This window comes from Brassica rapa, chromosome A06 (assembly GCF_000309985.2).
Source record: "Brassica rapa cultivar Chiifu-401-42 chromosome A06, CAAS_Brap_v3.01, whole genome shotgun sequence".
In the NCBI taxonomy this organism is placed as follows: Eukaryota; Viridiplantae; Streptophyta; class Magnoliopsida; order Brassicales; family Brassicaceae; genus Brassica; species Brassica rapa.
This window is the reverse complement of record NC_024800.2, coordinates 1156564-1176632: the sequence shown is the minus strand read 5'-3', so window position 1 is coordinate 1176632 and position 20069 is coordinate 1156564. Positions and strand designations below refer to the sequence as shown.

The following is a 20069-nucleotide window of genomic DNA, read 5'->3' as shown; positions in this document are numbered from 1 at the left end:
TGGACTTATGTATAAGAGGTATAAGATAAATATATTTATAAGTTAATTATCAAATTTATCTACTGTTATTAACATATGTACACATAATTATTAAAATCTATAAAGATTTAATTATAAAGTTATTTACATATTAAATACCACATCTTGGTGCACTACATTTTTGTTTCTATTTTATAAAGAACTTGACCACATCCAATAAATTAAAACTTTATGGACGTTGCTTACTTGTATCAGTTAAATGATTTTTGTCTGTCATCCTTAGTTTGATAAGTTTTTTTTTCTATTACTAAAAAATATTACAGTGTTCAGTTTTCTGTCTTTGTCCCTTCCTTTCACATTTTTGCAAAAAATTTGTCATTAAATTATAGATTAGTTTCTGGCTAGCTTACTCTCTAAACCAATGAGTAAATTAGTGAAAAGGAATCCAAAGTGGATATATGTTATTGTTAGGTTATGTTTCACAAGTAATTATCTTTTCTCTAGTTACTAGATTTTTTTTTTGTGAAGTCTCTAGTTACTAGATATTCATACATATCATACGTTTACAACAAGCATCTTCTAAGTACCTATAAATCAAGGAAAAAAATGTGTTGAAGAGAAATATTCAATACAATAGATTCAAAAGTGCTGAATGAATCTCTCTCTCTCTCTCTCTTCCACTCAGTTTGATGCCACCTATGTCATTAACTTGGAGACAGAACCAAAGCAGAACCTGGCGTTTACATTAGCACGGGCTGTTGCCGCGTGTCCTCTTTCAAAACCTGATTTGCCGCGTTTAAACTACTTTTTTTTGGGTGTAAACTACTTGTATCTTATATTTTAATTTTTACGAGCGTATAAATTTAGTTTTATAATAAATGTATTAACCTCTTCTGTAAACGAATACATTTGCTAATCTTTATCAATAAAGTAAATAATATTTTTGTTTGAATTTGGTCCGTTTGAGTTCAAAACGAATACGCTACGAAACATGTTTTACATGAAACTTTTTTTTAAATGTTTTACATGAAATTTGTAAAGAGGACTGGTCAAAGTGTAATTCTTCCGGAACTTCTTGAAGTATTTGATTGTGATATAAAAGAGACTTAGACCAACTTCTCTGTTTGGCAAAAAAAAAAGACCAACTTCTTTATCTTCTTGTGCTTTAATTAGTACTTGATTCCGTGTTCTACACAGCAAAGATCTACATATGCATGAATTACAAGGCAGCAATTTGTGGTCCATATGTTGGAACTCATATAGATTTATCTAATATCGTTGTGATCGTCAATTCAATACATAATTTTTCTTCTTAGTATATATATTTCCGGGTTTTTTCTTCTTATTATTTCCAGTTTTATGTATATAATCTTGACAACTACGTATAACAAAATATTCATAGCAAGAGATAAGACTATAGCAACTATCATCATGGTACGGCAACTTGTTTATAGGACATTAACTACTTGAAAGAGAGATACCACAAGAGGTTAAGTCTTAAAAGTTTTGAGAGACCCTAAAGAAAGAGATGGTCACATGGGTCGATTGACTTTGACGTCCGAAATAAAATCAACCTCACACGTTTACTTCACCCTTTCGTTCAATTGTATTCACACTTATCCACGCCCAATGATGTTGCTGGTAAGCCAAAATAAGTTGTGAACTTCCGTAATCTAGTTATGACAAGAACTGATTTGATTTTTTGAAGTTTGGTAAAAATCTTAAACAAGTACAATCTAATTCTTTAGTACCAATCCTGCCAGAAACGACCGAATCCATTATATTAGGGATAAGATATCTCACTTCAGAAATTTAAGAGAACTTTAAAGAGTAAAGATCAATTCAATTATCATCAATTAGTTTTAAATTGGAAACCATAATAAAATTGAATCTAATATGATATCAGACCATAGATCCTGAAAACCTGAAACCCCTAATTAATATAATTTCTCTACTTAATTAATCCTCTCGATCAGGTATAATTGTTATACTAAACTCGTTCGACCGAGTATAAATATCTTAAAATTTTGAGATTTCTGAACGATAAGAGTCATCATCTCGAAAGGGAGATAAGATATCCCACATCAGACATTTAAAAAAAACTTAACTAATATATAAATGTTATGATCAATTAGTTTTAAGTTGTAATCTCATAATAAACCTGAATCTAATACATTAAACGGTCTCTAGAAATTTTACAATAGACGTTGTTTACCAGATATAACATCTATAATATAATCACCAAAATTTCACTCCTTAAATCCTTAAATATGGCTGGATTCCACAGTTTAATGTCTAATACCTTTTGAAAAAAAAATTCTGAAAGAAGATATAGGTCTAGAGGGAGCATATATTTTAAATGATCCCTTGACTAATTTATCACTTATTATATTTAATTCATATTAACTTTTTCATATGTTTTGGATACATTCGTGTGGCAATTCAAAACTCTTTAGTTCCTCCACTTATTTCTATTAAATCAAAGTAAATGTGTGTGTAATGTATTAGATAGTTTTTAATGCAAATGTGTTACCAAAAACACAATAACTTTGTCAAAAAAAAGGATGTAGGTTTAGAGATTTGGAGAGTAGATTAGGTCGGTTATATCAGGTATGCATATTTGGAATGTTTAAACATCTGCTAAATAGGTTTAAAAGTTTGACAAAACACGTGTTTATAATAATAGCCTACCAACGAAAATAAATTATGTATTCGTTTCTATATGATATTTGGTGATTAAAATGTCAGTTAGTACTTTCCTTTAAATTTGGAAGTTGAGAATAATTTTGACAAATTTTCTCTAATGGAGTCCATTAACGCTTGTTAATGATGGTTTAATGGCTGGCTAACTGTGTATCTAAAATAGTTTGATCAACGGTAATAACGAGCTTTTCCGTGTTTGATTAAAAATCTAGTGTGGCTCAGTTTCTGTTGTACATGGCTTTCCTGTAGTAAATTAAAAAAAAAATTGCTAAACGAAAATAAACATTCAGTGCGACTTAGTTTGGCTAGTTATTCTTCTCCAAGCTGGTTTTTGTTTAGAATCCGTTTGGTTAAAGATAAACCAAAATTACCAAACATAACTGTCTAATGTAGTCATAAAAGACTAAAAAGTAAAAACCCTAACGTCCGCCACAAGTATTTCCGAATTTTTCTCTCAGCTTCACATTTTTGCTAAATTTGCGGGAAATCAAATCTAATCCTCAAAACTCAACCAAAAGGCCAACGAGCAAACGCGCGTTATACTCTTTTCCAGAAATGGGGAAGAGACCGCCGATCCCACCAGACATAGAAAACGGAACTCCACCATTACCACCGTTACCACCACCAGCTCGACCGCCGTTTCGCCCTCCTATTCCCGTGCCATGGTACGCATGGCTCGTGCCTCTCATCTTTGCTGCTAACTTCATCACATTCGCCACCACAATGTACGTCAACGATTGCCCCTCGAGATCAGATAACTGTCTCTTGTTTGATGTCCTTGGAAGGCTTTCGTTTCAACCGATAAAGGAGAATATGCTTCTTGGTCCTTCTATTCCCACGTAAGGAAGATGAACAAATTAAATAGGAAAAAGAATATGTTACAACTTGGTTATATACATTATGAATGTATATTTCTTGTTGATTTAGGCTGAGAAGACTTGGAGCTCTAGAAAGGAGACTTGTCGAGGAAGGTGAAAAATGGCGTCTCATCTCTTGCATATGGCTTCACGGTGGGCTCCTTCACCTGCTGGCTAACATGATCAGCCTCCTCTGTATTGGAATGCGTCTTGAACAAGAATTTGGATTCTGTAAGAATCTTTAAACCCAGAGCCGGTCTTGATAGGTTGAGAGTTATAAATGATTTAGTAATGATTTTAACCAATTTTAGCACCAAAACAAAATATTTTTAACAAAAATTTTTTAAACAGTTTTGAGGAGATGTTTTTATGTAAATTATCTCTAATTTTTTTTTTGATCCCCAAAACCAATGTTTTACTTGCCGATGTCCAGGACTGACCTTGTTTAAAACTCCCATATGTTTTTTCATCTTCAGGAGTCTGAATTTACTTTTATTTGAAACTACAGTGAGAATTGGAGCTTTGTATGTGATCTCCGGGCTTGGTGGAAGCATTATGTCTTGTTTGACAGATTCAAGAGGAGAACGTGTATCAGTAGGAGCATCAGGCGCCTTGTTCGGGTTACTCGGTGCAATGCTCTCAGAGCTGATCACAAACTGGACAATCTATGAAAATAAGGTAAAATTTTATGATCTTCAATCTTTATAGTACATTATTGAAAGCTAATGTTAATATTTTTCTTGCAGTGTACATCACTTATGACATTGATCCTGATCATTGCACTGAACCTAAGCGTCGGATTCTTACCACGTGTAGACAATTCTGCTCATTGTGGAGGATTCTTAGCCGGTTTTTTCCTAGGGTTTGTCCTTCTTCTCCGTCCGCAGTACGGATACGTGAACCCCAAGTATATTCCACCTGGTTATGACGTGAAACACAGGAAATCAAGACACAAGTGTTATCAACATGTCTTCAGGTTTACATCGCTAGCCATTCTCCTTGCGGGGTAAGTTCACCAAAGACTCAGTGAATCATTCCTTCATAAACACACCTCTAACACTTGATTCAAGGACTAGGATTTCCATCTGTATAGACAAAAACCCAAACCTGACCAGTAAATGATTAAAACTTCATTGCAGATTCATTGCGGGATATACTAAGCTTCTAAGAGAACATACAGTAGAGAGCGTGCCATTCAGAGATGTCAATTAGCATCTGTAAAAGTTCATTTCACAGGATCCCAAGATATTTTCATATATGATACAACACCATCACCAGAAAAGGTTTTACATTTGATGATTCGAGAAGTAATTACATATGTACCGGTTTTTCAAGGCTGTTGTAACTGTACTCATGTGTATGAAAAAGCATATATTAACCTAGGAAACATTTTTTATATATCTAGTTTCTTTTGTAGCAAACTAGGATCACAAATCAATTATGTAGTAGTAGAACTGATGTTTCGTTAGCGTGAGGTGTCTCCCCAATTTCGAAACAAACCTACGAACATTGAATATTGAGCAAATAAACACTATAAATCAAAGCAATATATTTTGTTTTTTTTTATCTTGACAAGAGCATTACTTTCTGTCTTGATATGAGCATTAACTTTTATTCCTACGGTTCCATAATCAATATGCTTTACTCCATACCCTTTGGGTTTGTTTGTGAGTGCTTCAAAGCCTTGAAACACTTCCGAGATCTCTATAGCTTCTTCGATCTTAATATCACCAAATTATGTAATATCAATGAACATCAGAAAAGTAGAAGGTTTATTAGTTGAACAAATCGACTTAAATCATAAAGTTCAAAAGATTAAATACCTTAGAGCCTAAAGAACAAATCAATGACTCAATATCTTCAAATTTGATTGTCTCAAGTTTTTTCAACATGTGTTTGACTGCATAAGAAGCTTCAGATAAACTTTGTAGCATAAGCATCTCGGAATGATCCCAATATCAGCAATGCTCCTATTAAATTTAGCAACACAACAGTTTCTTTTTGCATCTGAAATAAATAAAAAAGTCTTTCAATAAATGCTAGGTGGTTGCCCACGAATTCACGGAAGTAAATATTATATGAAAATATATATTATGTATATAATGTCATAATTTTGAATAATAATTAGAAACGTATAAAAATGTCATTTTAAACTTCAATAGTTTGAAAATCAGTTGTAAAGTTTCCATAAATTTGATGTAAAAATAACTGATGAATATTTAGTAATAACAAATGCTTGTGGAATTGTATATGTAATTATCACATTAACTTCTCCAATACATATTATGCATCTTTTTCGGTCTTTTCTTATTTTTTTCGTTATCATTTTGTTCTTTTTATTAAATTTTTGTTAATATTTTCCAACTTTTTCTACATATTTTTTTGCCAAAGGTTTATTTCTATCTCTAAATAGAAATACAAAACATACAATCAATGAACTAAAAATCCATCTTAGAATTCTTTTCAATCATAACATACTTTATTCACTATGTTATTTGACTTGAATGAAAAACATTTTTTAAATCAAAGTTCTCACATTTTCCGTCAAATATAATCTGTCCAATCTCCAAAGCTATTTATAAAACATATATGGACATAATAAGAGATTAATAATTATCATAGATACGACTATATTTTTATATGAATATGAAATCATTATATTGAATTCTATAAAAAAAATCTATTCATTATTTTATGTAGTATATAATAAAAAGAACTGATCAAACATTATTACACTTTTTATAATTTTGAAAATTAGGTACCATTAATTATTATTTGTTATATCATTTAGGTTATTTGGCAAGCGATAATAATTAGTTTTAGACTTACCTTTTATTTTAGATGTAATTGAAATATTAGAATTTATAAAAGATTTTGTTCAATATATTATATTGTTTATAAATATAAAAATAATTGATCAAACGTTATTATTCTTTATATAATTTCAAAAATTAGTTATCATAAATAATTATTTGAAATATAATTTAGATTATTTGGCAAGTGATATTAACTAGTTATAGATTTAATTTTTATTTTAAATGTAAACTAAAATAAATAAAATTAAAACAATTTTAGTTATAGAAATGTTATCTTGTTTAGTCAGGAGTACCTCAGTTTTCCTTAATTTTTTGTATCAACCAAACAAATTATAACAATTTTCTTAAGACTTTACAAATGATCGACATGTAAGCAAAAGTCATTTAAGTGACTTTCCGTTTAACATATTAGGGAACTTTTATTATTTATAATTTTTTTATAAAATCATAGAAATAATTTAAAATTAAGATAAAATAATTTTGGAAGACATGATCTTAACAAATCTACATTTGAATACAATAAATAAGTTATATAATACCTAAATTAATTTCAAATATAATTCTAATTTGATGTGATTTCATTCCATCTCATTCACTTAATTATTTATTCTGAATTGACTATAACTACATTCTTTTTGTTTCCACTTATTATTCCATAAAACTTATTTGAATGAGATTTATTTAGGGCAATTGTCCAAAAGAACACCTTTGAAGTTTTTATCACAAAAAATGACACCAGGAAATGAAAGCCACAAAAATGACATTCATTAAAGAGTAAAATGTCACTACTACCCTTGTGTTATAAGAATAAAACAAAACACAAACGATTCATTTTTCCCACTCGCGAATCTTCGAACTGTGTCGTCTCCGGCTCACGAATCTGGTTTTAGGAGGCTGTCAACAATGGAGATATACTCTGAGCCGGAATATTGGTTGATGGCTAGTTTCACATGATCTATCAATTGGTTTGTATATATTTGTTTTCTCTATCTAATTCAAAATTTTCAGTTTTCAATTTCAATTGTAGATCTAAGATCTGGATACAGACCATTGGTTTTGTACATATTGTTGTTAATAACAACCAGATCTTTCAATTTGTTTGTATATATTGTTGTTTATGAATCAAATTCAACTTTTTAGTTTTCAATTTAGATTATAAGATTTGAATACAAGTCATTCGTTTGTTCATATTTGTGGCTTTGGTTTGTATATATTTTTGCTTATCTATCTAATACAGTTTTTCGGTGTTCAATTTCAATTACAAATATATGTGTCTAATTCAACTTTTTTTTTTAGTTTTCAAATTAAATTACAAATCTAATATTTTCAAACTATCCATTGTTTCAAAGGTCTTGGTTTTCATTTTCATTTTCATTTTCAATTAGAATTGTTTATACAACTGTCCAAGCACATAGTTCAACTCTTGTACATTGTTTTTCATTTTCAATTACAAATACAAATATTGGCTTTCATTTTCAATTAGTCATTTACTGTACATTGTTCTTCAGCCTATGCTCAGATATTTTTGTTCTTAGGGTTTTTGACAATCTTTTCCAAATTCGTTGTGGTCTGTTTTTCTCCCTTTTTCCCAATCCCTCTCGGATCATCTCTAGTTGCTTGTAATCGAGTTCAATCTTTTCCAAATCCGCTGAGGTATGTTCTTCTCCATTTTTCCAAATTTGTCATCATGTCTAGCTTGAAATCATCATTAGCTTGTAATCAATTTACTCTTTACTTAAAAAAAAAAGAATCCGTCTCTAATCATCTCTAGCTAGCTTGTAATCGATTTACTCTTTTCTAGAAAAAGAAGAAGAATCCATCTCTAATCATCTCTATATTTTAATCATCTCTTGCTTGAAATCATCTTTAGCTTATAATCTATTTACTCTTTACTCTTTTCTAGAAAAAGAAGATGAGTGATGTGGAAGCACATCTCTCTAGTGACAAAGATTACAAGTCTTTATGCTTCCAAAATGGACTCACTATTCTTCTTGTCCGAGATAAAAAGGGTGTGAAGATGATAAGATCATAAGATGTAATGAAAGCATATTTTAGTTAGAGAAATTCTTGGGTTCACCCCCTAGGTGAACCTAGAGGTTCACCAACCAATACTGGTTGAGTATTTGATATTTGATATCTTTTAAAAAAGGAAATAAAATTGAATTTCCAAATATGATATAAATTTTTAAAATAAAATAATAAAAATACATAAATATAGTTACAAAAAATAAATAAATAAATATTGTTAAAATGTTAGCAAAATACTAAATCCTATACTCTAAATTTTAAATTCCAAACCCTAAATTATAAACCTTAAATTTTGGATAAACCGTAAACCATTGGAAAATTTTAAACCCTAAATCATACATCAAAACTAAATCTTAATAACACTAAACCCTAAACCTTAATCACTAAACCCTAAACCCTTGGATAAAGCCTGAACCCTTGGATAAATCATAAACTCTAAATCAAAAATATTTAAAATTAAACCCTAGAGTTTATGATTTATTCAAGGGTTCAGAGTTTACCCAAGGATTCATAGTTTACCCAAGGGTTTAGGGTTTAGTGATTAGAATTTAGGGTTTAGTGTTATTAAAATTTAGTTTTTAGTGTATGATTTAGGGTTTAAGATTTTCCAACGTTTAGAGTTTATCCAAAGTTTAAGGTTTAATGTTTAGGATTTAGGGTATAGGGTTTAATATTTTGCTAAAGATTTAACAATATTTATTTATTTATTTTTTGTAACTATTTTTATGTATTTTTATTATTTTATTTTAAAGATATAATCTAATTTGGATATTCAATTTTATTTTCTTTTTTAAAAGATATCAAATTTCAAATACTCAATTACTATTGGTTGGTGAACCTAGAGGTTCACCATAGGGGGTGAACCCAAGTATTTCTCTTTTAGTTATTAATGTATTGTGGTTCGACTAAACTAGATGATAAGATGTAAATATTTATCTTGTATAGTCCAAGGTATTAATTGGTATCGGTTTATTTCTGCTGTGATGTCTAGTTGGTTAAATTAATCAGATTTTTATTATCGTTATAATTGAATTATATATGTAAATCTTAGGATGACCATTTGAAGTTTAAACAATAATCTTTTATTAAGTAGATAAAAATAATATTCTAATTTACTAGATGTGATGAATGTCGATCGTGTGTAGTCCAAAATTTTGATTAATATTAGTTTGTTTCTATTGTGATATCTATTTAGTTAAATTAACCGGTTTGTCGTTATTATTGTTATGATATTTAATATATGTCGATTTTCTTATGATCATCTAAAATTTAAATGAAAATAAGACTCTAATTTGATATATTATGTGTATGTCTATCTAACCTATACTAAAAGGTGAATATGAAGCCTTGTGAGACTATCCATGTCAGAAAAAATATTTAACCAATTAGAACATTTCTTTTTACCACGTCACAGATAGAAATGAAAATGTTGGACCTGATTTTTTTTATCTGTTCCAAAATTTCCGTGTGGCCTGTTAAGCCCAAACTTGAGATGCTGATTTGTTGATATGTTTCGTCTCTTCTACTTCTCCATCTCCGTTGCCGATTCTTTCACCTCTGTTTTTTTTTTGTTGGTAAAACCACCGTTTCTTTTATGGTAAAACCTCCGTTTTTTTGATGAAACCAACCTCATTAATTTTTATCAATAAAAGCAGATGGATTGTTGGTTGTGCGGCTGTGCGATTGACATCAAAATTCACAAAGGTAAGTCTTTCCATCAGTATGCATCTCGATTGTTTGCGCAAAAATATTGATTTTCTTTCTTGCGTTTGCTGATTCCTGGCACAATTCATTTTTATCCTTAGGATGAGTCCCCTGTTCGTTTTATCAACGCTGCGACAAGCCGCGGCAGCTCAAAATCATCTCTTCAGTTACGGCAAACACGTGACTCACCGATTTGTAGGCCGTTCGTTCTAGATCCACCATTGAAGTGGGTCTCTTCAGATTTGGGAATCTTGGAATGGGAAGAAATCCGGTGAATTTATGGGGGTTAGTATGCTTCTCCTTGATGGAAAATTAATTCCGGTAAGCAAACACATGACCACCTTCCAATTTCATGAAGATTTTATACTTTACAATTCATAGAAAAGTAGTCTACTTTTGTTTCTTTCACTTTTCATTTCATCTGTTTGAAACCTAGAATACATGCCTAGACAGGTCATGTCTGAACTCTTTCATTCTTCTCTCTTCCATGGATCTGTTTCTTAAAATTATAGCACTTCATTACTGAGCTTGGAAGCTGTCTGTTCTTCTGTAGACGCCACGCCGTCAATGGTTTACGGTTTCTGAGAAAAGGGACCCTTTTCAATAAAGCATAAATCTTTGCTAATATTGTCGAATCAATTGATGAATGGTTATAAAGGTATAGTTTTTCTTTTTGTTGTTATTGCAGTTACTTTGTCGAAGACAAAAAGAAAGGAAGGGAGGGAGGGAGCACAAGGAGAGTGTTGTTAATTAAAACAGAGAGGCTGTCAAGAAATAATTCTGAATATGCTTTCTCTTTTGAAAACATGAGAAATATCAAATTCAAGGAGTTCAGACAACAATATAGACACAATGGAAGGTCGGTTTCTTTGTTGTTGTTTTTTTAACTATGAATAAATGGGCGTTGCTTGAATGTAATTGAGATTAATATATGTACATTAAGTCTTTGATTTGTAGTTTGGTTCTTATTGGTTCAGGCTCAAACAAAGTGATGCAGGTTGTCTTGGTCATTCTGCTTCTGATGAAATCCGTCATGCCATCTTTAGAGCCTCAAGGTTGTGTACTATGTTTCTTAAAGTTGTATTATACTTGGTCTAAACTGTTGTCTGATGCGTTTTTGCATATGTTTTGGAATGTTTTTTAAGCTGCTTTATGGTGATGCTGGACTTCTTATTGCAGATATGCCAAATGAAGAGGTTGAAAAGGTATAATCTCTCTCCTGCAGTCCTCTTTTTTACAAAGCAACAGTGAAGGACTTATGTTGTATCCATCTCTCTCTTGGCTTTCCCGTATCTTCAAAATTCTTCTTTTGGTTATTATCGCAGCTTATTTAACGCGATGACTTATTTAACGCTTCTGAAAGTTCAGAATTTTCAAGGACTAGAAGCACTGCTGTAGAAACGGCTTGTGAGTAAAACTATTGCAAGCTTCATTGTGTTTATCTTCATTACTGATTAACTCTGTTTTGGTACAAATGATTGATCATGTTGAGTATTGCAGGTTGGCTTTTCCTGATACTACTTCTGGAACACACTTCTATTTTGGCAATGAATGTCTCACCGGCCATAGTTTTCTAGCAGCGTAAGAGATTCCATACTAACTGTTGTTTATGAAATCTGATACACACTGTTCTCCAAAGACGGATTATTTTTTTTTAGTAGTTTATCTGGATCTGATGATGGTTACAGCTTCACATCTTCCAAGTATGGAGATGTGCGAAAAATTGAAACAGTTACTCTTGCTGAACTGAACAATTACGTACTGAACTCTCCACCGCAGGTTCGTCCACTTAGTTCGTTTTATAGCTATATATGCTTGATTCTCTGAAATCATCAAGACAGTCCGGTGGACCCAACAACACAAGCTCCTCAAACTTCTGCTCCCAAGAAATTTCTGATGCCCAAGAAGACCCATTGCATTTAAGAGATCCAACGCAGGAGTTTATGAGTTATAAACAGAGGTTGCGGTCCCATTAGCTATCTAGAATTTTAAGTATGAGTCCAATAATAAAGTAGTACTTTCCGTTCTCACCGAACCCAGCGTAATCTGGTTATTTTCTTATTACGGTTTAGTTTTGGTTTCAAATTTTTTGTTTCGATGGTATCAATTTTTTTTACAGCCGAAGGTATAAATCTTAAGACTTTAAAATGAAGATAAGTGTACCTCATGTTGTAAGATGAATTATTAAACAGCACAACTAACAGACAGATTAGAACGACCCAATTTAGTTTTACCAGTGTGACTTGATTCATAAATTGAATTTAAACATCCTGTGGAGTTGCACAGAAAATATCATCCACGCATTGGCATCTTACATCAAGCAAAGCCTGCACAATTGTACATCGTCAATCGTAAACATTGAAACCATGTCTAGATTTAATTTTCAAAACCTCAATACACTTGGGAATGCAGAGCTGAACTGACATAGCAGGTTTCTTGAGATCAACGTATCTATCTCCCAACATAAGTTAAGAGTTTTGTGGAAAAATGTTTTATTACTTTCCACATGACTTCCGATCATTACAAGGTTTATTAAGAACTTTTTTTAGGCTATAAGCATTTAATGGTATCTACATATGATTTAAAATAACCAATTAAAAAACAAGTTAAATTTCTTAAAATAATACCATTTTACAAAAACGTTTTCAATCAAAAATATCCTAACATTTGAGTTTGGAGTTTAGTATTCAAGGGGTGGGGTTGGATTTATAAACTTTTATAAATAATTCTTAAATATTTAGTTTCTTATTGTCTAACAAAAAACTATTTAAAGTCCATTAAATTTCATAAAATATTATTGTGATATTAAATTAAAATTAAAGTATTATATTTATTAATATTACAATTATTAAAATTAAACTCATAATTGATTTTTTTTTATTTTACGATGATGCTTAAAAGCCATGTATGTACAAAAGTGAACAATAAATATATAAAATCATATATCCATTATGAGTCTTTGCAGAAAAAAATCAAAACTAAACAAAAACAACAATTAGTTCTCCACAAATTAACATAGTTTAAATATATTTAAAACCACAAAAAATTAAATATGTGAATTAAATAAAAAACTTAATCAATGTAAAAATTTGAAAATAGTGGTAAAAATAGTTAGAATTAAAATTAAGCAACATATGAAAAACTGATTAATAGCTGTATCAATTCCTTAAAAACCAAGTTGAAAATTAATTATTTATACATATTATCTATCAAAAACATACACTCCCTAAAATAACCAGAGCCAACACACAAAATAATGAATAGCGCACCAATCTATAGATTATTTCAACATCATTCACTCATAAACTCTATAAAATATAACATTATGTAACAAAACACCAAAATTCAAAAAACTAACACAGACAAACATAAAATATAACCATTAAAATCATGAACTATTTTAATAAAAAAACACAAAATCATGATTACTACATCCAACCATAGTTAAATAATATCACATATCGATTGATAAAAAAATATATAAACAATATTTTATTTTAATAAACAAAAAATATCCAAAAATAATTAATAGACCTTTGATAAGAAACGACAGTTAATCAACCAATTACTATTTTGTCCTAACATATATGTCACACTTTTATACGAAAAGATGATACCAGTATAAGAAAAACAATCAATCATAAGTTAACAATTAAAAATAATAAATAAATATAAAAAATGAACTAAATACGTTATTATGACAAAAATAACTAAATATCATATTTATTTAATTTAGAATATATTTTATATATTTCTAATTCATTTTACTTTACAAATTCTTAGAATCTGATTTAATAGATTCAATGATACACAATCAAACATATTAAAATGGTTGTAGATGTTCAAAAATTGATTTCACATTAGCAACTTAATCTATAATATTGTTTTAAGTGCATTATTTGAGAATTGTGTTCTTCATATTCATTCATTTACGATATAATTAAGTCTTTTTCAATTAAGATAATCTAAACTGCCAACAAAATAACAAAAAAAAATGCAAATTAGTTATACAAAATTTTAAATATAATATAGTATAAAATGCAATAGTTCAAATACACATAAAATGATAAATTTTCAATAAATAGCTCTTAGAGAATATTATTATAATTTTAATTTTTAATATTTTGTTTTGCTGCATGGAAACAAAAGTATTTGACATAATTTAAGGATTCTTTCAATGTACATCACTTTTAGATTTCAATTGTTCTTCATTTCTTCACTGCCTTAACACTTAATAACAAATTCATATAGATTTTCTTATCACCAAATAATAAATAATCAATATTAAAATTTTAATATATATATTGGCTGATTTTAACGTTAAAAATGTTCGAATTATATGCTCATTTTGACCATATTTTCATAAAATTCAAATAAACAAGATAAAAGAATAATTGAATTTGAACTAATTTTTTTTAATTCAGTTTGGTTACCAACTTATATGTATTTTGATATATTGAAAGAAAAACAGATAAATTTTAATAATTTTAAAAATTAGTCAACAAAATCAATACAAATAATTGCAAATTTTTTTAATAATTTATATATCACATTCAGTCGAAGTATAAAATTTTTAGTCAAATCCAAAATCCATAATAAACTAAATAAAATTATAATATAGGAGAAAACCCCGGGCGTAGCCCGGGAAAAATCTCTAGTTTATATAAAGAAGAGTTGATTTTCTCCTGGTGAAGCCACATAGGCAGACAGGTCAGAAATTCAAGTCCTGATGAGCCGACATGTGTCATTACTTAACGAGAACTCATCCGTGTTTCTGATGGAATTTTCTACGCATATGTATTTTGTGGGTTTGCAAATATTAAATTGGGCTGAAACCTTAATGAGTATTGATTCTTTATAATTTTCATTCTGTATGGGCTTTATTAGTCTATTCATTCTGAGCCCTATAGATTGAGAGTGAATTGATATAGAAAATTAGGGTTGTCGTCTTCTTCAGTCTGAAGATTCCCTGTGTCAACAATGGAATTTCAGCATTTCGATCGAGTGATACGAAACGTAACGAAGAAACTTTGGTGTCAAGTTTCGATGGAGTCGAATCGTCTATGATTCCTATCTTCTGAGATGTTACAAGATGTCTTCATTCATCGCCTTTAAGAAGCCTCTTAATTCCATTGACGTACATCAACGATTTATCATTCAATGCTGCTTATCCATCCTATAATCGGTGTTTCTCTTCCTATAAAACGGTAAGCCCTTCATACCTTGAGCATCATCCTCACAGTTCGTGATAATAAAAAAAAAAAAAATTGCAATGTAATGGTTTGCGAGTTGATGAGGATGGAATGGATATGCTCCTCCTTGATTCAAAGGTTTTACCATTCTTAATCTCATGATCATTGTATTTTAAAACTGTTCATACTTTCATATTCATAAAGTATGTAACTTTTATATTCAGATCTTTGTTGAATCTTTGTTGAATCTTTTTTGAATTTGTTTTTTAGCACGGTTTGTTGGTTATGCGTTCTTCTTCACATTTGTTTCAGTCAACGCTCCTGCCTGCCACCGTTAATGTTAACCGTCTCGCCACTTTCCGACACCACTTCAAGGCTGGTTCAATGTTCACATTCAGCAGATTTGATATGACTTGGTGCAATAAGAACTACAGGCTATCCGATTCTCCACTATCCATTCGGTTTATGTTATTCAACCAACTTTCCATGCGTTAACCAAACCAGTTCTCCAATCCCGATTCGGTTTTTCGGGATCACGATTTGCTGCTTGGCCTAGCCAGTACGGACACGCATCTTCTAGGTACATCCTCTTATTAGCTGTTATTAAGCTTTCCTCATCTCGCAGACGTTATTGGTGAGCTAACAGCTGTGAAAAGTACAGTTATTGACGTTCTCCAGGGAAAAGAACGTGTCATGGCAACTATCAAACTGGGTAAGTTACTCTCTACCTCAATATTTTCATAAATGATGAGACTTTTTCTTTTAAGAAGACGTTGATGATTTCAGATTATGTTTTTCCCTTGGCAGTGGTGAATCTGTGATTCCGAGTCTGTTTGACTTACAAGGTGTGTCATTTCTCAACAACTGGAAAGCTTCCGGGACGATCCAAAGATTGTATTTCTTGCTAAAATTAGAATTACTATATTAGTGTCTTGCTCTACCTGTTATTATCTGTTTTATGATTATTAGGACGAACCTAATATTTCTTGGAACACAAATCAATTCTTTCTTTTTGCAGGACATCTTCTTGAATGCCATTTTCCGACAAAGAGACTAATGCAGGGGAGAACATTAACTGTGGGAACATCTTCAAGTGGTCTCATCTACAAAAGGTGGACGTAAGTGGTAAGATCGTATGAAATCAGCAACTGTGGGAACATCTTCAAGTGGTCTCACATCCAAAAGGCTCCAGCAACACCAACTACTAAGGTGGCCAATAAGGCACGAGTGGCTTAGGTGAAGATAATAAATTACTTGGATGCAGTACTTTTAGAATAATGCTTATGCATCGATGTTGTTTTCCTTTTTTTGTTTAACCTTTGAGTACTTACTGGGTTTTGATATGTTTTCAAAACTATCTACCAAATGCTTATTTATCAAATTTATCACATCTCATTAAATAAATAAGATTGGGTTCACATGCTAGCACATATTGTCATAATAAAATTAAACATATTACATGTAAATAAGAACAAAAAACGATGTAATTCATGTATGATCTCTTCTCTGTCCAATGAATGTTCTATATACGTAGTAAAGAATGGCATTCATACTCTAGGCACAAGCTTAATACATTTCCAATGTTACACTGAGTCACTGACATCTTATCACCGAATCGGTGGGATCGACATCTGTAGCGTTGTTCTCAAGTTGCTACCCTCCTAACCCAAATCATTTTTAAAGACAAAAAAACATCATCATCCACGTCTTTCACAAATACAAACCTAAATCACAGACTCTAAAAGCATATAGAACAAATGTAGTTAAACCACAGGTTAGACAATTTACACCATCAAGTTGGATCTGCAACTGTAGCGTATCTCTCAAGTTACTACCTCTTCACTATCCCTTTCATTTAAACCGAAACTTTTTTTTTAGCTAAAAATTTAAACCTAAACTTTCTAGATGATATATATTAAAATAAACTTGCACTAGCTTAAATTTGCCACTAAAGCCATAGAAATCCCTGCCTAAATCCCTTTTCCTTTTGCTTCCTCATATTCCTAACCATCATCTACAAAACTCCACACACATGCAAACTTTAAAAGCATAACAAAAATACTCGGAATTGTGGTAAAGAAAAATCGAAGGGAAGAGCTAAATCTTTTATAGGTGAGTCCAGCAATAGCAACCAGACTCGGCGTGTCATAAACCCTGGAAATATAAACATTGATGTGTGATTAAATGATATTCACAAAAAATAACAAAAATAACTAACAACCCAATTACTTACTGTCACAGCCAAGTAAAACCAATATTAAAAACAATCAAATGTACCATTAGCATTTTCGTAAATTTGTTTTATTAAGAATAATAAAACAAATAATTAAAGTTAATGTTATTTTCATTGATAATAAAATTATATTTTCAAATTTTCATTACAATTTAAGATATTTTATAATTTTCATTACAATAAATACACACTTTTTTAACATTTGGACCATATATATTAACAATAAATCAAATCATCCATAAATCATCTTTATAGCGAACAATACATCAAATAGTATGGTTCTCTTTTTTTTTTTTGGTTTAGCCTAAATTTGGTGGTTAAAAAAGTAAAACAGTTGTGTAATTCATTATTTTAAAATCTTTTCATGTGAGTGTGAAGAAACATAAAAAGAAACATAAAAAGAAACATAAATAGATTTTTCAAATATACTAATACATAATAGATAACCTAACATGTTATTTATAAATATTAAACAGTAACCATTATTATCATATTTTTCTGCTACTTGCTTATTTACAAAATTTGCTTTTCTTTTTCGAATTGTTTAAATTATAAAATTTAAGAAGAAATGTATTAAAAACTTATTAAATTCAAAAAACCAAATTTTGTGAACAAAGTAAATTATTTATATTTTTTATGAATTTTTTTAATCTAGCAACAAATATATAATTTCTGGAGAAAAAACAAATAGTATTTTTAGAAAAATAGTAAAAATTATAATTAAAATAAACTCTCTATTTAATTTTAAATATATTTATATAATTTCGTTCATTTGGTTACCCGCCCTACGGGCGGGTCCGACCCTAGTATATATATATGGTTAAGTTTTGTTTTCACTTATTTTCTTTTTAGAGTGGTATTTTAGTAGATTCAGTATATGCCATGTCATCAAAACGTAGCCAGCCACGTATTTAAACCACGTCACTGAAAATATGAACCGGATCTAGTTTGTAAACCGGTCCTCCGATTTAAAGCTTTTGACTCTGAGAGACTCTTCTCTCCTCTTCAGCTTCGCTTGAAACAACGTTCGTCGTCTCTGCGATCTGAGAAAACCGAAGGTGTGAAAGATGGGTTATATCGGAGAAACCATAGATTCAATCAAATCTATACAGATCCGTCAGCTTCTCACTCAGGCCATAAGCCTTGGTTTGTTCTTCGTTTCCTCTCCTTTATGTTAATAATCGAACTCAGTCTTGGTTTTAGCTCCAAAGTTGGAATCTTTACCCTTAAATTAGAGTACCCTTTTGGTTATTATCACTGATGAAGTCAATGGTGTTTCACAAGATTCGTTTTCCTGCAAAAAAGTTGTCGACTTGATTACTTAGTCTTGTTGTGCGGTAGGGATGATTGTGACGTCAGCTTTGATAATATGGAAAGCTTTGATGTGTGTTACTGGAAGTGAATCTCCTGTGGTTGTTGTTCTCTCCGGAAGCATGGAACCTGGTTTCAAGAGGGTAAAAATTGAAATTATATTGACAATGGCTTTACCATTTTTTTTTTTTTACTATGCGTTATGCTAATAGTGAAATGAATTTGATATAGGGGGATATATTGTTCTTGCACATGAGTAAGGACCCGATTCGAGCTGGCGAGATTGTTGTTTTCAATGTTGATGTAAGTTTCACGTTCTCTTTGATTAGTGGGATCTTAGTACTAATTGGTATGTTGCTTCATCATGCTTGTGCTCTCAGGGTCGTGATATTCCAATTGTTCATCGTGTCATTAAGGTAATCTTCATTATCTTCTCTCGGTAATTAGTTATAAACACCGAGCTGAATCTCATTTTGATCACATTATAGGTTCACGAAAGGGAAAATACAGGGGAAGTCGATGTTTTGACAAAAGGTACTGTTTTTACTGATTTGAAATTTCACTTTTAGTGTGTTATTCTTCAAAACACATTTGACATTTTTTCATTTTTTATTGTTTTGCACAGGTGACAATAACTATGGAGATGACAGACTTCTCTATGCTGAAGGTCAGCAATGGCTTCATCGACATCATATAATGGGTCGTGCTGTCGGGTAATTTTAACTTACTTCGAGTCACTAAGCTCTCAACGCAGAAGCTCTCTCTCTTAACTTGCAGTTTTTGTCTCCTTTCAGGTTCTTGCCTTATGTTGGATGGGTGACTATTATTATGACAGAAAAGCCTATCATCAAGGTAATAACAATAATACATTCTCAATAGTTTTTTTTTTTTTTTTTTTACATTTTGCATTTTCTTTTCTTGTTGCAGTATATTCTCATAGGTGCATTGGGTTTACTTGTTATAACGTCCAAGGATTGAAGTCTTTTGGAGATGGACTCTGCAAAGTGCAAACCCTCGTGTGTTATGTTATAATCCTTCCTGTCTTGTTATATCAACTGGTCATTTTGTGGTTTAGACCACTTCAAAAACAGTATAATCAAATCAGGAGCTAACTTTTTTTAATTGTCGAGATTAGTATTACCCCAAAATTCAATTGCTTAATTATGAATAGTAATATAGATGAAACAAAATATAAATGGACCGGTTGTGTATCTAAACCTGAACCCGACTCAGAAAAATCTTAAAT

General features: G+C 30.7%; 2 protein-coding genes across 2 annotated transcripts; both read left to right on the top strand.

Annotated features, from left to right (window-relative positions):
- The first annotated feature begins 286 nt into the window (after positions 1-286).
- Positions 287-8724, top strand: LOC103871205 (RHOMBOID-like protein 5). Its single transcript, XM_009149429.3, has 5 exons — positions 287-3521; positions 3610-3770; positions 4048-4217; positions 4286-4545; positions 4679-8724. The coding sequence occupies exons 1-5, from the start codon at positions 3238-3240 to the stop codon at positions 4749-4751; spliced, it is 948 nt and encodes a 315-aa protein (XP_009147677.1). The 5' UTR covers positions 287-3237; the 3' UTR covers positions 4752-8724.
- A 9716-nt stretch (positions 8725-18440) lies between these two features.
- Positions 18441-19984, top strand: LOC103871202 (signal peptidase complex catalytic subunit SEC11C). Its single transcript, XM_009149428.3, has 8 exons — positions 18441-18658; positions 18854-18966; positions 19055-19126; positions 19204-19239; positions 19312-19357; positions 19449-19536; positions 19618-19675; positions 19751-19984. Exons 1-8 carry the CDS (start codon positions 18580-18582, stop codon positions 19799-19801), a joined length of 543 nt encoding a protein of 180 aa, XP_009147676.1. The 5' UTR covers positions 18441-18579; the 3' UTR covers positions 19802-19984.
- The last annotated feature ends 85 nt before the right edge of the window (positions 19985-20069 follow it).

Coding starts and splice junctions, on each gene's coding strand:
- LOC103871205 (XM_009149429.3), top strand. CDS start 3,238: ATGGGGAAGAGACCGCCGATCCCACCAGACATAGAAAACGGAACTCCA. Junction 3,771..4,047: donor TGAACAAGAATTTGGATTCT/GTAAGAATCTTT, acceptor TTGAAACTACAG/TGAGAATTGGAGCTTTGTAT. Junction 4,546..4,678: donor CTAGCCATTCTCCTTGCGGG/GTAAGTTCACCA, acceptor ACTTCATTGCAG/ATTCATTGCGGGATATACTA.
- LOC103871202 (XM_009149428.3), top strand. CDS start 18,580: ATGGGTTATATCGGAGAAACCATAGATTCAATCAAATCTATACAGATC. Junction 18,659..18,853: donor CACTCAGGCCATAAGCCTTG/GTTTGTTCTTCG, acceptor GTTGTGCGGTAG/GGATGATTGTGACGTCAGCT. Junction 19,537..19,617: donor ATAATGGGTCGTGCTGTCGG/GTAATTTTAACT, acceptor GTCTCCTTTCAG/GTTCTTGCCTTATGTTGGAT.